Below are 16,874 nucleotides of genomic sequence, written 5' to 3'. Positions count from 1 at the left end.
AATTTTAAATGCTTAATACATATTTGACACATTACTTTTTTATCTAACAATGTTTTTGAGTGATAACAGTGATATTGAGTGAAAGACATGAAAATATATTTTAACTGATTATTGATTACAATAATTGTTGAATTATTAATATACAATTATTGAAAATTACAATATGTATATATTAAGATATTCTAAGCCTTCAGCATGGAGCGTAAGATGAGCTCCACGGCCTTTAACCTTTGTGATGCAGTGTTTTCAAAAGATGAGCTCTGATGACCCTCAGTTACCATAGTAACAGATCAAGCAGTTGCTAAGAACTACTTCCTGTCAGCGAGAAACTAAATCTTCCTTCAGGTGGTGCTCAGAGACTCAGAAAGACAAAACTCCTGTTGAGCCACATTCAAATGTCTTTATAAAGTCAGTGTGTGTTTCTATATACAAACTGCAAATAAGACAAGAGAGAAACAGAGAGAGATAATGTGTTTCTTTCACTCAGCTGTGTCTCAGTTGTTTCTCACAGGAAGTGGTTTAATCTCGCACAGAGATACTGAAGTATCATAATAATAAAACCCAAATCCAGCATAGAGGGGTTCAGTGAATGTGGTGTTGAATGTGTGTAAGTGTGTGAGTGTGTGTGTGTCAGAGACGTAGAAGGACAGAATGCCAGCTGAAGAGTTCAGATACACTCCTACTCTGTTAGAGCGATGTGAAGGGACAGATATTTCTGTGCACTTATTATTGTGACGGGCAGTGAAACCATCATTAAAACATTTCAGACTCCAGGACTTTTCATTGTGTCCAAACAAACAGTCATTACTCCATCCTTCCTTTCTGATGCCTTTATATGCCACTGATACATAAACCTCCTTCCCGCTCCATTCAGCCTCCCAATAACAGCGTCCAGACAGACTCTCTTCACACAGAACCTGATGACACTCAAATCTGTTTGGATGATGAAAATATGGCTGCTTTTCTCTCACATGTGTCACCTTCCTGTTCTTCTCAGACAGAGTTAGGAAAGTGTTTGCTGTGTCTAAATCCAGTGTGAGATCACATGCATCTGAACACAAGAAGAGAAATTATAACATTTATATCAAAAATTAATGAATAAAGGCACCAGTTAACTGACAGTAAAGCTCTTTTTTGTCTTTCACTTAAAGGTAAAAAGAAGTTTAAAACTACACAAGTATATTGTTAGCAAACATCTCGATGCAGCAGAAGTTTCACATCATATTTATTTACAGTATAGACCTTAGGTAGCTCCTCCTCTTTTCATCATTGCATTTATTGTCTTCTGTCTTCTGTATTTCCATTCATTTTAAAATCTTCTGAGTTTACAGACATTGTTATGACATTCACTTTGAACATTATAATGCACATGATAATGTTTATCTCTACAATAAGAAAATCCAAGTTCACTTCTTTTCACTTCAACAGCAAATTACTAAATGTTTTTTTTTCTAATCAAAATATTTCAGAAGGAATGTAATATTCTGCTTGGAGTTAACTTATTTATTCCCCCACCCTTCTCCTTTTTAAGCCCTGGTGAATGTGTCTTACATTTCTGCAGTCCTGTTGTAATCCTGATCTCTCCTCCATTATCAACACTATAAAAACAAAAAGTAAAACAATATTTACAAGTAATTAGTATTAAACTGTAGATAGATCTATACACTCTTGTTTACTTTTATTAGAAACAAATATAATTAAAATTGCAAATATAAAATGTCTGGAGTGGAATGTCTCTGTATGTGTATATGTGCTGTATGCAGATATACAGTTTTCAGTGATTTTATATTGTACACATGTACAAACACACATGAAAGGATGACTGTTAGTTTAACATACTTGAGTTTGTCGAGTCTGTAGTTTGGATCAGAGAGCAGCTTGACTAATGATTGTCCTGGGTGATTGTAGCTCAGATCCAGCTCTCTCAGGTGTGAGGGGTTTAAACTCAGAGCTGAAGCCAGAAAACAACAGCCTTCCTCTGTCACCATACAGCCAGATAATCTACACACACACACACACACAATCAATGACAGGAACATTCATTGATAAAACTACAATGAATGTCAATTCAGTTTAATTTGTATTTTGAATAAATAAATACAGAGAATAACGAGAAATACTCGGGAGAAATTGCATGCTTTGCTGCACTGCATGGTGGGACGACACGCAACTGCTTACAACTTTCACATATAAATCAGTGAATAAAAATCACACATACTTTTCAAAAATATCTTTATAATAACAGGCTAGAGCAAATACAAGTGCAGAGTCTTCAGACACACTGGGGTCTTCTGATAGATTACAAACACCCAGGACATCAGGCTTAAAAACAAGGCATATTATATTTAATAACCAATGGACCTTAATGTGTTTTTCTACCTCAATACGTTGAGTTGACAGTGTGAACTCTTCAGTCCATCAGAGAGCAGCTTCACTCCTGAATCCTGCAGGTTATTGTGACTCAGGTCCAGCTCTCTCAGTGAGTTTGATAATTGTAGACATGAAGACAAGCTTTCACAGCACTGATCAGTGAGATTACAGTCAACAAGTCTATAACACAAGATAAAATATCATTCAATAATAAAGAGGAGATGGTGGGTTTAAATATTTTCTGTTTTGCAGACAGTGTTGATCCCATGACTGATGTTCTAGTTTCATTAGAAGTGACCAACGAACAATTCCTATAAATAATAGAAAATAAGTCAGATACTATTGACTTTATTGTTACATCAGCATGATCTATGAGTTTGAGTATGTAGCTCGACTGACAATAACAATGCTGAAGTTGGGGTTACATTTCCTGAGAACACGCATACTGATAAAATATAATAAATAGACCATTGCATCTACAACATAATCTGATGTACAGTAGGCAGTACGTATAAAACCCATATATAATACAGCATAAATCCCAATTTTCTCAATATGTAAATATTTAAATGAATGAAAAAATAATTCACAAAAATTGGTACGTTTTAATATAAAAGTTCTTTATATAAAACATATGGAGCAAATATAAACCCTTTCAGACACAATGAGGTCTTCTGATATATTACATACACCTAGGAGATCAGGACCAGAAAAGAGGACATCTATAATTGTATAACCAAGTGAACCTTAATCTCTTTTTCTACCTTAGTATGTTGAGTTGACAGTGTGAAATCTTCAGTCCATCAGAGAGAAGCTTCACTCCTGAATCTTGTAGGTTATTGTGACTCAGGTCCAGCTCTCTCAGTGAGTTTGATGATTTTAGAGATGAAGACAAACTTTTACAGCACTGATTAGTGAGATTACAGCAAGCAATTCTGAAACACAGGATGAAATATCCATAAATGGTGGTTATAATATTTTTTTCTGTGACTAATATTCTGTTGTTAATCAGAAGGTGAACTCTAAATGTTGACTAGAAATATAGCCAAACAGAGTTGTTTTGACATTATGGCTGCAGTGCTGTTAGTCAGCTACTATTAAACTTTGTTGATACATCAGAATAACATATGGGTTCATGTAGCTCTGAGATTAAAGTCAGCGAGTCTATAACACATGATGAAATATGTTTTATCTCTAACTGAACAAATTATTTACATTTTGCTAACATAGCGCATCAGAGTCTCAGTGAAGTTATGAGGAAGTAGGACAGATAAATAACAGAAGAAGAATATACTATTACTCCAGAAACTTCTCAGTGTTCCCAGAAACTTTCCCAAATTTATGTTGCTTTTAAAAGAGTTTTGTGCTCTCCAAACAATTTCTGATTTCCTTTCAAATTATTGTCATGTTAAAGAAAACAGTGTCACATTCAGACACATTCATTTCCATCTCCAATCACATAAATTAATACTCACAGAGCTTTTCTACAGTTCACCACAGCTGGTATCAGTCTATTTCTACCCTCATCTGATGTGTTGTATTTCTTCAGATCAAACTCATCCAGCACCTCCTCTGATATCTGAAGCATGTAGGCGATTGTTGAGCATTGAGATGGAGAGAGTTGATTGACTGAGTGAGTTTTTGATTTTACAAACTCCTGAATCTCTCTGTACAGAGTCTGATCCTTCATTTCCAGCAGGCAGAGGAACAGATTGATGCATCTGTCAGCTGAGAGACCTTCATCAGCTTTGAATTTGTCTTTAATGTAATGTGTGATTCGCTTGATGATCTCTGAGCTGTTCACTGTGTGTGTCAGCAGATCCTTTATGAGTCTCTGATTGGACTCCAGTGAGACGCCCAGCAGGAACCGCAGGAAAAGATTCAGGTGTCCTTTTGGACTCTGTAGGGATTCATCAACTGTTCGCTCATACAGAAAGCTTCTACAAATGTTCCCCTGAAATCCTTCATATAGAGACAAGGTCAATGATTCCTCATTCTTGACTATGTGGAAGTAAAATAGATATAAAGCAGCTAGAAACTCCTGAAAGCTCAGATGAATGAAGCAGTAAACTTTCCTCTCATGAATCACAGAATCTTCCTTAAAGATCTCAGTGCAAATCCCAGAGTACACTGAGGCATCTGTGATGTCTATCCCGCTCTCAATCAGGTCCTCCTCATAGAACATCACATTGCCCTTCATAAGCTGTTTGAAAGCCAGTTCAGCAAGTTTCATAATCATATCCTTGTTGGATTTCAGGAGTTTCTCTGGATCTTTCTCATCATACTTCAGACTCTTCAAGTTGATCTGAGTCAGCAGGAAGTGGATGTACATTTCAGTCAGAGTTTGAGGGATTTCTGCACTGTCATCTTGTTTCAGGAGGTTTTGAAGCACAGTCGCTGAGATCCAGCAGAAGACGGGGATGTGACACATGATGTGGAGGCTTCTTGATCTTCTGATGTGTGAGATGATTCTGCTGGCTTGATGCTCATCACTGATCCTCTTCCTAAAATATTCCTCCTTCTGAGACTCATTGAATCCCTGAATTTCTGTCACACGGTTGATGTATTCTGAGGGGATCTGATTGGCTGCTGCTGGTCTGGAGGTGATCCAGATGAGAGCAGAGGGAAGCAAGTCTCCTCTGATGAGGTTTGACATCAACACACCTACTGATGAAGACTCATTCACATCACAAACTTTCTGATTATCTGAAAACATCAGTGTGATTCTGCTTTCATCCAGACCATCAAAGATGAACACAACTTTACACTCCTCATAAATCTTTGAGTCCAGATCTTGAAGTTCAGGATGAAAGTCCAGCAGAAGTCTGTGAAGACTGTACTGACGATCTTTAATCAAGTTCAGCTCTCGAAATGGAAGCACAAACATGAAATCTACATCCTTATTGGCTTCTCCCTCTGCCCAGTCAAGAATGAACTTCTGCACAGAGACGGTTTTTCCAATTCCAGCAATGCCTTTAGTAAGAACGGTCTTGATTTTGTATTTCTCTTCATGTCCTGGTTGATGTAAGGGTTTAAAGATGTCATTGCAGTAGATTGGAGTGTCTAGTGTTCTGGGTGTTTTCTCCATGTGTAAAACTTCATGTTCTTCGTTTACTCCTTCACTCTCTCCCTCTAAGATGTATAGCTCTGTGTAGATCCTGTTCAGGAGGGTTTGATTCTCTTCTAGTTTGCTTCCTTCAAATAATCTCTCATACTTGTGTTTCATGCTGGTTTTGTGCTGGTCTTTGACTTTCTGCACGATGAGGGTCTTAGAGTTGGAGTCAGTGCAGGTCAGACAGGACGTCTCTGATCTGATCACATCATCTCGCTTCACTCTGTAGAAACAGAGAGATGAACAGAAAAAATCTGTAAAAATTTATTAAAATTGAGAAAATAATTGAAATGTTCCTGCACACTAAACTATGAAACTCTAATATGAAAGTACACCATATTCATCAAGAAGTATCAGTTCAGGCAGGCAGTCTTGGAATATAACTGATGTTCTGCCATTTTAATTCTAGCTTTCTTTTCTCTCTGTCTTCCTGGACAAAGTTTATTGGCCTTCGGCTAGACTCAAGTCCTTAGAGGCATCTAAAGCTTTCTTTCTTCTGCTCCGTCTCACTCTTTCTTTATTGCTTTGTACATTCTGGGTACAATTAACTGTACATGTTTTATCATTTTATCTATCTGTTTTTTTGTAACCATTTTAACTGTAATCAGAAGTCAACACTTTTATTTATATGTGCAAACTAGTTTTGAATGAATATTAACACTGAAGTACTGTCCATTTCAATATTATGGTCTCATTCTAGAATTACTGTGACACATATTTTGCTATTTAGTCATTGATGTAGCAGGGTCGAGGAATACACTGATTTATCCGTTCATGCTGATTGTGTTTAACAGTAATTTGGCAATCCTATACCCTGAACCACGTTAGTGAAACATCCTTGCATTTCTATGACTGATACAGTTTCTTACATAATGTAGTTGAATGATACAATGCAAACACCTGAGGGGTAGATGATATAAATAATGGACATATAATGGGGCAAATGCTTTACCAAGCAGGATGTTTTCCTGGTACAACATCCTTGTTTATTACATTTATACTCACTCAGGGTCAGAGGTCACTGCTCCATCACTGAAATCAAGGGGTTCCACAATAGACCTGTCACTCTTCATAGACACACAGCTGGGTTCTGGAGATGCTGCTTTATGTTTCTGAACATCCTCCTCCTTCTTTCTCTTCCCATAGAGACTCATTTTACAGGCAGAGCTATACACAGACAATAAACATATACAAATTTATTAATTTTAGGCATACAAGAGGAATTCTAAAAAAAGAAAGAAACATCTTTATGAATTCTCATGCCACACAATATTAAAATATATTGTAAAACAAACTAGATTCACAAACACACACACACACACACATACACACACACAGAGAGAGAGAGAGCTTTGGGAGAATGCCCGTTCAACTCAATGCCCAGTTCAAAAGATTCAGAAACTAATTAAAGAATCAATCTGTCTGAATCATTTATGACTGCCAGGACTGCGACCCGTCAAACTTCCTGATTCATCCTCAATACAACCTTGATTCTGTGAGCAGCTGATATTTACAGTCAAAAGAGCTGCTGAAACCCTAATGGGCTCATTTCATCCCTGGGAAATCACTCTTTACAGTAATTACTGTTCTAACAGACAACACTGGTCAGACAAATCCAGATTAAGTGTCTGTCGGTGAATTGTAAATTGGCCCTTACTTTACAATAGGACAGACATAATATTTACACTTTCAAATTCAGACTGATTTACCTACGCACATGGCCATAGCCAGGCTTTGAAAATGAGCGAGGTCGCATTTTTTTTATAACGGAGTGTCTATTTACACTAAGTGTCAATCGCCTGCCTTGTTGGCTGAAGCTATTTACACTAACTCACCCACGAATGTGTGATTCCTCTAGTCAACACTACAAAAGACAGCTCACAATTATCAGTTCTAATGGTGCAGATGGTAAAATGTGTGCTGTGTTCATTTTGCTGTGATCGACCTGGTATCAAATCCACCTTTTGGGGAACTTTTTTCTTCTTTTTCAAATTTCAAATCACATCAGAAAAGAATTTATTTTCAATGAAAATGAAGAGTATAATAAAAAAAGTTGAAAACAAAGTATCGGGTAAGGTTAGGATAGGTGTATGAAGGATTTATTGTCCCAATGGGCAGGCATTCTTTTATTAATTTGAATTAAAACAAAAAATTTACACTCAATGAGTTAATATTGCATAATATTACATAAGTTGTAAAAATTGTACATACTGTAAATAGAATCTGAAGCTATTTGCTCTTAGTGTAAATACCATATCACAAAAAAATGCTGCTATTTGCACTTAGATGCAAATAGCCGCTGCCTTTCTATAATAGCACCCTTATTATAGAATTTTGCTTTAACAACCCCAATAAATACAATTAATAATATCTACTATTAACACTTTAAAAGGGACAGAAATGTAGATCTTTGTGAATAGACATGTGCCGGTATTCGGTAATGCGATATTTCACAGTAATTAATATGCACAATATTGTTATCATGGGCACTTCTAAATAACGTGAATAATTATATATTACAAATTATTCAGAATTTGGAATGCATTTTAAGAATATAATTTCCATCAACTCATAAAAATGCACAACACCGCTGTATGCTGCCTAAAAGATGTGTGTGTGCTCTGATGTAAACAAGCACGCATGAGAAGCACATGGGGAAACCTTGAGAGACGCGCTGAATGAAAGCACATTCACTCTCTGACAACAGATGGCTTTAAACTGCAGAAAAAAACAGCATTTACTCTGGAAACCCCATAAATAAAGCAGCTGGGCTGCACACTAAACTATTAAACTCTCATATGAAAGTACACCATATTCATACAGAAGTATCAGTTCAGGCAGGCAGTCTTGGAATATAACTGATGTTCTGCCATTTTAATTCTAGCTCTCTTTTCTCTCTGTCTTCCTGGACAAAGTTTATTGGCCTTCGGCTAGACTCAAGTCCTTAGAGGCATCTAAAGCTTTCTTTCTTCTGCTCCGTCTCACTGTTTCTTTATTGCTTTGTACATTCTGGGTACAATTAACTGTACATGTTTTATCATTTTATCTATCTGTTTTTGTAACCTTTTAACTGTAATCTTAAGTCAACACTTTTATTTATATGTGCAAACTAGTTTTGAATGAATATTAACATTGAAGTACTGTCCATTTCAATATTATGGTCTCATTCTAGAATTACTGTTTCACATATTTTGCTATTTAGTCATTGATGTAGCAGGGTCGAGCAATACACTGATTTATCCCTTCATGCTGATTGTGTTTGTCAGTAATTTGGCAATCCTATTACCTGAACCACGTTAGTGAAACATCCTTGCATTTCTATGACTGATACTGTTTCTTACATAATCTAGTTGAATGACACAATGCAAACACCTGAGGGGTAGATGATATAAATAATGGACATATAATGGGGCAAATGCTTTACCAAGCAGGATGTTTTCCTGGTACAACATCCTTGTTTATTACATTTATACTCACTCAGGGTCAGAGGTCACTGCTCCATCACTGAAATCAAGGGGTTCCACAATAGACCTGTCACTCTTCATAGACACACAGCTGGGTTCTGGAGATGCTGCTTTATGTTTCTGAACATCCTCCTCCTTCTTTCTCTTCCCATAGAGACTCATTTTACAGGCAGAGCTAAACACAGACAATAAACATATACAAATGTATTAATTTTAGGCATACAAGAGGAATTCTAAAAAAGAAACATCTTTATGAATTCTCATGCCACACAATATTAAAATATATTGTAAAACAAACTAGATTCACAAACATACACACACACACACAGAGAGAGAGAGAGAGAGCTTTGGGAGAATGCCCGTTCAACTCAATGCCCAGTTCAAAAGATTCAGAAACTAATTAAAGAATCAATCTGTCTGAATCATTTATGACTGCCAGGACTGCGACCCGTCAAACTTCCTGATTCATCCTCAATACAACCTTGATTCTGTGAGCAGCTGATATTTACAGTCAAAAGAGCTGCTGAAACCCTAATGGGCTCATTTCATCCCTGGGAAATCACTCTTTACAATAATTACTGTGCTACCAGACATAACACTGGTCAGACAAATCCAGATTAAGTGTCTGTCGGTGAATTGTAAATTGCCCCTTTCTTTACAATAGGACAGACATAATATTTACACTTTCAAATTCAGACTGATTTACCTACGCACATGGCCATAGCCAGGCTTTGAAAATTAGCGAGGTCGCGTTTTTTTTATAACGGAGTGTCTATTTACACTAAGTGTCAATCGCCTGCCTTGTTGGCTGAAGCTATTTACACTAACTCACCCACGAATGTGTGATTCCTCTAGTCAACACTACAAAAGACAGCTCACAATTATCAGTTCTAGAGGTGCAGATGGTAAAATGTGTACTGTGTTCATTTTGCTGTGATCGACCTGGGTTCAGATCCACCTTTTGGGGAACTTTTTTCTTCCTTTTCAAATTTCAAATCACATCAGAAAAGCATTTATTTTCAATGAAAATGAAGAATATAATAAAAAAGTTGAAAACAAAGTATCGGGTAGGGTTAGGATAGGTGTATGGAGGGCTTTATTGTCCCAACGGGGTGGCATTCTTTTATTAATTTGAAATAAAATTAAAAATGTACACTCAATGAGTTAATATTGCATACTGTTTTACAATGTACTACAATACTGAGGTGCAGATAATTGCCTCTATTTGCAATAAGTTTTACATACTGTAAAAAGAATCTGAAGCTATTTGCTCTTAGTGTAAATACCATATCACAAAAAATGCTGCTATTTGCACTGCCTTTCTATAATAGCACCCTTATTATAGAATTTTGCTTTAAAAAAAAAATAATAATAATATCCACTATTAACACTTTAAAAGGGACAGAAATGCGGATGTTTGTGAATAAACATGTGCCGGTATTCGGTAATGCGATATATCACGGTAATTGATATGCACAATATTGTTATCTTGGGCACTTCTAAATAACGTGAATAATTATATATTGCAAATTATTCAGAATTTGGAATACATTTTAAGAATATTATTCCCATCAACTGGTCAAAATGCACAACACCGCTGTATGCTGCCTAAAAGATGTGTGTGTGCTCTGATGTAAACAAGCACGCAAGAGAATCACATGGGGAAACACGTGAGAGACGCACTGAATGAAAGCACTAGTGTTGTCACGGTACCAAAACTTCAGTATTCGGTACCGATACCAGTGAAAATCCACGGTTCTCGGTACCAATTCCGGAACCAAAGCAAAACACAAAAAAATGCTAATTAAAAAAAGAAAAAACACTTTTTATCACATTAAAATAAAACCAATGCCATTCTTTATACTTATTTGCAATTATGTTTAAAGTTTTTCTACAAGTAATACAATTATGAAGAACAGTAAAAAAGTTTTACCCAAATTTAATTTGTCTTTTAATTAATGAAATTTAAACATTACATTTTTTTTATAAATAAAGGGGATTTGCTATTAAAATTTAAACATGGCAGAAATATTGTGTGATTTATTTCTTTACTATGTCTATGTAGAAAACAAAACCGCACGTCTCTGCCATTCGATCATTCACACAGAGACGCGCAGAACATGCAGGATTCAGATTTCAACCAACTTCTGCGGCTTAACATTTACAGATACTGGTCCATATGGAGATTTGATTTGATTAAATAATGTTAACGTTAACAAATTCCGTGACTGTCCATATTAAAATGTAAGTTTCATTTTAACGACTGGATTTTGAGATTCTGTCCGCATTTTCTGCTTTGTGGAAATAAAAGCACTTGCTGCATCAAGAACCGGGTTGACCGGGTCCTCGGTACCACCGGTACTTACAGAAACCTGTTACCGTCACATTTTAATTTTTTTAGTACCGACTTGGTACCGAAGTACCGGGTCTTTTGACAACACTAGAAAGCACATTCACACTCTGACAGCAGATGGCGCTAAACTGCAGAAAAAAAATAGCCTTTACTCTGGAAACCCCATAAATAATGCAGCTAAGCTACTTTCTAAAATGTATTTCAATAGCCATTCAAATTTTTGGATTTGCTATGGTGTCATCACAGCCAAATAGTTAAATTTGTATACTTACTAGGCTATTTATTTTTGAACTGTTTTTTTTTTTTTTTTTTTTTTCATTTTAATCTGGACTACAACATTAATTCTTTATTGTTCGTTCACACTTTACATTAGGGCTTCATTAGTTAACATTACTTAACATAAACTGCCAATGAAAAATTCTTCTGAACATTAATTCATCTTAGGTATTCCAATATTTAATAACACATTGTTAAAATCAAAAGTTGCAACTGTTATACAGTGAGCTAACATGAACTAAGAGTTGTATTTTTTTTTTTTAACAAAGATTAACAACTTCCTTAACTAAGGTTAACTAATGAGGTCTTATTGTAAAGTGATACCTATGGGTGTTTTTAATTCTTTAATCTGTGTTAAAGATTATTTTTATTAAATTTTCAATTATTTTTGTTATAAAAAAAGTTATTTACCTGTTATACTGTATTATGACAACTCTTTTAAAACAAAATTACCATACCGTGATAATATCGTATACCGTGATAAAAGCTTGAGCAATTAATCGCAACAGGAAAATTTGATACCGGTATATCACTTTTTGTGAAAGATGTTGTCTCTGTTTTGGAGGGATAGTCATTTTTAAATCATACCCTATTTGTGGCATCAAAGTTTGTTAATACTTTCCTATATTTATGGGGTGGATAATTTTATCAGTTAGTTATTATTCATGCAACCAAACATATTGCTGTTATTGTTTTTATTTATAACCACTATGTAACTGTTAAGGTTGTCTAGTGCTCCTATTAATGTTATAGCATGATTCGTGAAAGTTTAACTACTATACTGGATGACTTAGCATAGATTTCTTAATGGTTAGTTTGCGTATTTTATTTCATTTCATTCTGTACCCTACTTGTTCTACAGATCTCTGTAATAGTGTTAAATGCTACAGCCTTTGACAGCGTTGATAACGCTCCTGAGATGTAATATTTCCTCCCTTACCGAGTGTCATAGGCTATTTGCAATAACCTGTCCAGGGACTTTTTTGGTTACTGTCAGACTAAATGCCGGCGATGCAATGTTGCTGCTATTAAAGAAAACAAAATCCTATACATAAATAAAATAAAATGAATTTATTTAACATCTTTTGAAGATTAGATTAGATAAAGTTATCGTTGACCCTAAACCGCAACTTCCTACTTTATTAACTTTCTAAATTGTAAGTAAGTGCAAAACACAAGTCAAAAGACGCCTTTAGCTGGATCTGGCAATACGGAGGCTGCATGCGCGCTCTCGCTCACAACTCTGCGAAGACTCGTTCACTTCGGCATTCTGAATGAAACATTCTGAATTAAACTGAATTATACATGCAGACATTCCATTTGATGAGTTTAACAGCAAATTAGTCATTCAAAGAACAACTTTTTTTTTTGAACATGAAAAATTTACTGAGGTCCGGACCAAGGTGACCTCATACCTGGCTACGGGCCTGCCTACGCATGAGAAAATGAAACCAGAAATATTTTTCGAACCTACCTCTGTCCTTAACAATGAAGAACATCAAACACAAATTTCATTCAGTTCACAAACCCTTTTCTGTCTCTATGCAGCAGTATTAAACATTTGTTTTTAAACGTATTTAAATTATTCAACAAACAACTTTTCTTTCCAGGTGTCGTTCATGTTCTTCACAAAATGGAGTCTTTTGAAATGGTTTCACTTTTGGAATGAACCAATTCAACTGGTTTACATTATTACCTGTACGAGAGAAGAACGATGTAAATCACCTGCTCAGCTGAAGAGGTTTCTTAATTTCTGAACATGTTCACATCTAATCCAAATACAGACACAAATGCATGTCGACGACGGAAGCTTTTTACTTTAATAATTCAGGCCAAGGGCGCGCCACTGATCTCATCATTCACCTGTCTTCGTCTCGAGTGACGTGCTGAGTGATTGACGGGAGGCGTGGCTATGTAGACTGTGGTGTGTGTGACTGACGTGAGCTCGCTGTTGGAGAGAGAGAGAGAGAAAGCGCAGGTGATCGTCTTATCGATCCTGCGGGAAAGCGGTATTTAATATTTCTGTATATTAGGTTTTGAAAAATTATATTAACGACAGTAAAAATGATATTAATGTAGATGGTAAGGCGCCTTTCGGTGTCATTTTTGACGCGATCGACGCGGGGTTCGAATCCGGTACAGCAGACAAGTTAATAGCATATCGCTACGAAAATACTGCTATTAATAAATCCTGTAGAAGTATTGTTCTTTCTTAGTTCATGTTAAATAAAATAGTTAAATAATGTTAACTAATTAGACCTTATTGTAAAGTGTTTTTAAAATATTGTTGAAATTGTTCCTTTGGTTATTATTTTGGAATAAATGTAAAAATGCATAAAACACTATGAATTGTATAATTAGAATTTAAAATATAAAATAAAAATAATGTTTAAACAAAAAATATTGTATCAAAGCAACTGAACTACATTAATTAGGAAAACAGTGTGTCAGTAATGCTAAGTAATATATGTGTTTATTGTCACTCTTAAACTATTTAATACATCCTTGCTGAATAAAATTGAACATTTATATTAATAATAATAATAATAATAATAATAACAAATCTTACTTATCCCGATCTTTTGAATGGTAGTATATCAGTGTTAACACAAAAATGTTAAGCAGCAAAAATTTTCAGCATTGATGACAAAACATTTTTCTTAAGATGTTTGCCTCTTTGTGTGTTGCAGGGTTTAATTTCTTGTGATCTCTAACAAGGGCAGAAGAGCTAGAAAATCAGCCACTTGAAGTTCGTCAAGGTGAATGCTGAAGTGATTACAAGCAGTGTTTCAACCCTCTGGGAAAGAAGACAGCAGTGTGTCTTGACCTGGAAGGAGACAAGATTCCTTTTGGCAGGATTTATAACAGTAATCACATGATATACAAAAAAGTATATGTGCAGAGTGAAGTGAGAGGATTGAACTTATAGATTTTGGGAATGCGTAAACAACCTGTTCTTCCATCCTGCAAAATTGGAGTTAATTCAAAATTAAGTCGTTAGAGAGAGCTGAAAGTAATCTGTATTTCTGCTGAGATCCATGTTTCAATCAAAGCTAAAATGTTTCATTTTGAGCTAACAAAGGCAGGAATAAAGTCAGCTTGTAAAACTAGTTTGCAGTTTACAGAAATTCTAACATAGAGCTTACATACAGTACATCAGGTCTTTATCAAATAAACCTCTATGAAACGTCAACTTTTCATTAGTAAAGTTATGTTAATTTATTTATAATATGAATAGATTCCCACAGATATGTTCTAATATTATCAATATTACTTCAGCTGTCACATAATGCATATATTTTTAATTGTGAATACTGAATTTGTAGCATATTAGTTTTCAATAATTTACAGAATTTTATAAGTGGGTGACAGAAAATTGACGTGAAAGTCATACACTCATTTAACCTTGAAATAGCAAAAAATAAAAAAAATAAATAAAAAATAAACTTCCCATCACTGATTCTTGAGGAAAAGATTTATCAGTTTGACTGTGATTGTAAGACAGACAGTGAGAATGAGCGATCAGGAAGAAACGTCAGCCTTCAATGTGGAGCGTAAGATGTGGATGAACTTTTGTGATGAAGTGTTTTTAGAAGATGAGCTCTGATGACCCTCAGTTTACACATAGTAACAGATCAAGCAGTTGCTAAGAACTACTTCCTGTGAAGCGAGAAACTAAAACTTCCTCCAGGTGGCGCTCAGAGACTCGGAAAGACAAAACTCCTGTTGAGCCACATTCAAATGTCTTTATAAAGTCAGTGTGTGTTTCTATATACAAACTGCAAATAAGACGAGAGAAACAGAGAGAGATAATGTGTTTTCTTTCACTCAGCTGTGTCTCAGTTGTTTCTCACAGGAAGCGGTTTAATCTCGCACAGAGATACTGAAGTATATAATAATAAAACCCAACCCAATCAGCATAGAGGGGTTCAGTGAATGTGGTGTTGAATGTGTGTAAGTGTGTGATTGTGTGTGTGTCAGAGACGTAGAAGGACAGAATGCCAGCTGAAGAGTTCAGATACACTCCTACTCTGTTAGAGCGATGTGAAGGGACAGATATTTCTGTGCACTTTTATTGTGACGGGCAGTGAAACCATCATTAAAACATTTCAGACTCCAGGACTTTTCATTGTGTCCAAACAAACAGTCATTACTCCATCCTTCCTTTCTGATGCCTTTATATGCCACTGATACATAAACCTCCTTCCCGCTCCATTCAGCCTCCCAATAACAGCGTCCAGACAGACTCTCTTCACACAGAACCTGATGACACTCAAATCTGTTTGGATGATGAAAATATGGCTGCTTTTCTCTCACATGTGTCACCTTCCTGTTCTTCTCAGACAGAGTTAGGAAAGTGTTTGCTGTGTCTAAATCCAGTGTGAGATCACATGCATCTGAACACAAGAAGAGAAATTATAACATTTATATCAAAAAATTAATGAATAAAGGCACCAGTTAACTGACAGTAAAGCTCTTTTTTGTCTTTCACTTAAAGGTAAAAAGAAGTTTAAAACTACTCAAGTATATTGTTAGCAAACATCTTGATGCAGCAGAAGTTTCACATCATATTTATTTACAGTATAGACCTTAGGTAGCTCCTCCTCTTTTCATCATTGCATTCATTGTCTTCTGTCTTCTGTATTTCCATTCATTTTAAATCTTCTGAGTTTACAGACATTGTTATGACATTCACTTTGAACATTATAATGCACATGATAATGTTTTATCTCTACAATAAGAAATCCAAGTTCACTTCTTTTCACTTCAACAGCAAATTACTAAATGTTTTTTTTTTCTAATCAAAATATTTCAGAAGGAATGTAATATTCTGCTTGGAGTTAACTTATTTATTCCCCCACCCTTCTCCTTTTTAAGCCCTGGTGAATGTGTCTTACATTTCTGCAGTCCTGTTGTAATCCTGATCTCTCCTCCATTATCAACACTATAAAAACAAAAAGTAAAACAATATTTACAAGTAATTAGTATTAAACTGTAGATAGATCTATACACTCTTGTTTACTTTTATTAGAAACAAATATAATTAAAATTGCAAATATAAAATGTCTGGAGTGGAATGTCTCTGTATGTGTATATGTGCTGTATGCAGATATACAGTTTTCAGTGATTTATATTGTACACATGTACAAACACACATGAAAGTGACTGTTAGTTTAACATACTTGAGTTTGTCGAGTCTGTAGTTTGGATCAGAGAGCAGCTTGACTAATGATTGTCTGGGTGATTGTAGCTCAGATCCAGCTCTCTCAGGTGTGAGGGGTTTAAACTCAGAGCTGAA

At 35.5% G+C, this 16,874-nt stretch overlaps 1 protein-coding gene and 1 long non-coding RNA gene across 3 annotated transcripts; both read right to left on the bottom strand.

Moving 5' to 3' along the window:
* Nucleotides 1-32: 32 nt before the first annotated feature.
* On the bottom strand, nt 33-9,121 carry LOC113076881 (NACHT, LRR and PYD domains-containing protein 3-like). Of its 2 annotated transcripts, XM_026249491.1 has the most exons (8): nt 8,960-9,121; nt 6,488-6,649; nt 3,846-5,705; nt 3,135-3,305; nt 2,380-2,550; nt 1,840-2,001; nt 1,552-1,598; nt 34-1,051 (listed from the first exon to the last, which is right to left on the bottom strand). In XM_026249491.1, the coding sequence occupies exons 1-8, from the start codon at nt 9,106-9,108 to the stop codon at nt 495-497; spliced, it is 3,279 nt and encodes a 1,092-aa protein (XP_026105276.1). In that variant the 5' UTR covers nt 9,109-9,121; the 3' UTR covers nt 34-494. The 2 variants fall into 2 exon arrangements, with proteins under 2 accessions (XP_026105277.1, XP_026105276.1); XM_026249492.1 differs by lacking the exon at nt 6,488-6,649 and having other exon boundaries at nt 33-1,051.
* Nucleotides 9,122-15,653: 6,532 nt separating this feature from the next.
* Nucleotides 15,654-16,813, bottom strand: LOC113076880 (uncharacterized). Its single transcript, XR_003281243.1, has 3 exons — nt 16,759-16,813; nt 16,474-16,520; nt 15,654-15,972 (listed from the first exon to the last, which is right to left on the bottom strand). It is a non-coding gene; the product is annotated as an uncharacterized LOC113076880 (long non-coding RNA).
* Between the last annotated feature and the right edge of the window lie 61 nt (nt 16,814-16,874).

Source organism: Carassius auratus, unplaced genomic scaffold, assembly GCF_003368295.1.
Source record: "Carassius auratus strain Wakin unplaced genomic scaffold, ASM336829v1 scaf_tig00021339, whole genome shotgun sequence".
NCBI classification, from domain to species: domain Eukaryota; kingdom Metazoa; phylum Chordata; class Actinopteri; order Cypriniformes; family Cyprinidae; genus Carassius; species Carassius auratus.
Note: the sequence above shows the minus strand (reverse complement) of the source record. Positions and strands in the feature narration are given on the sequence as shown.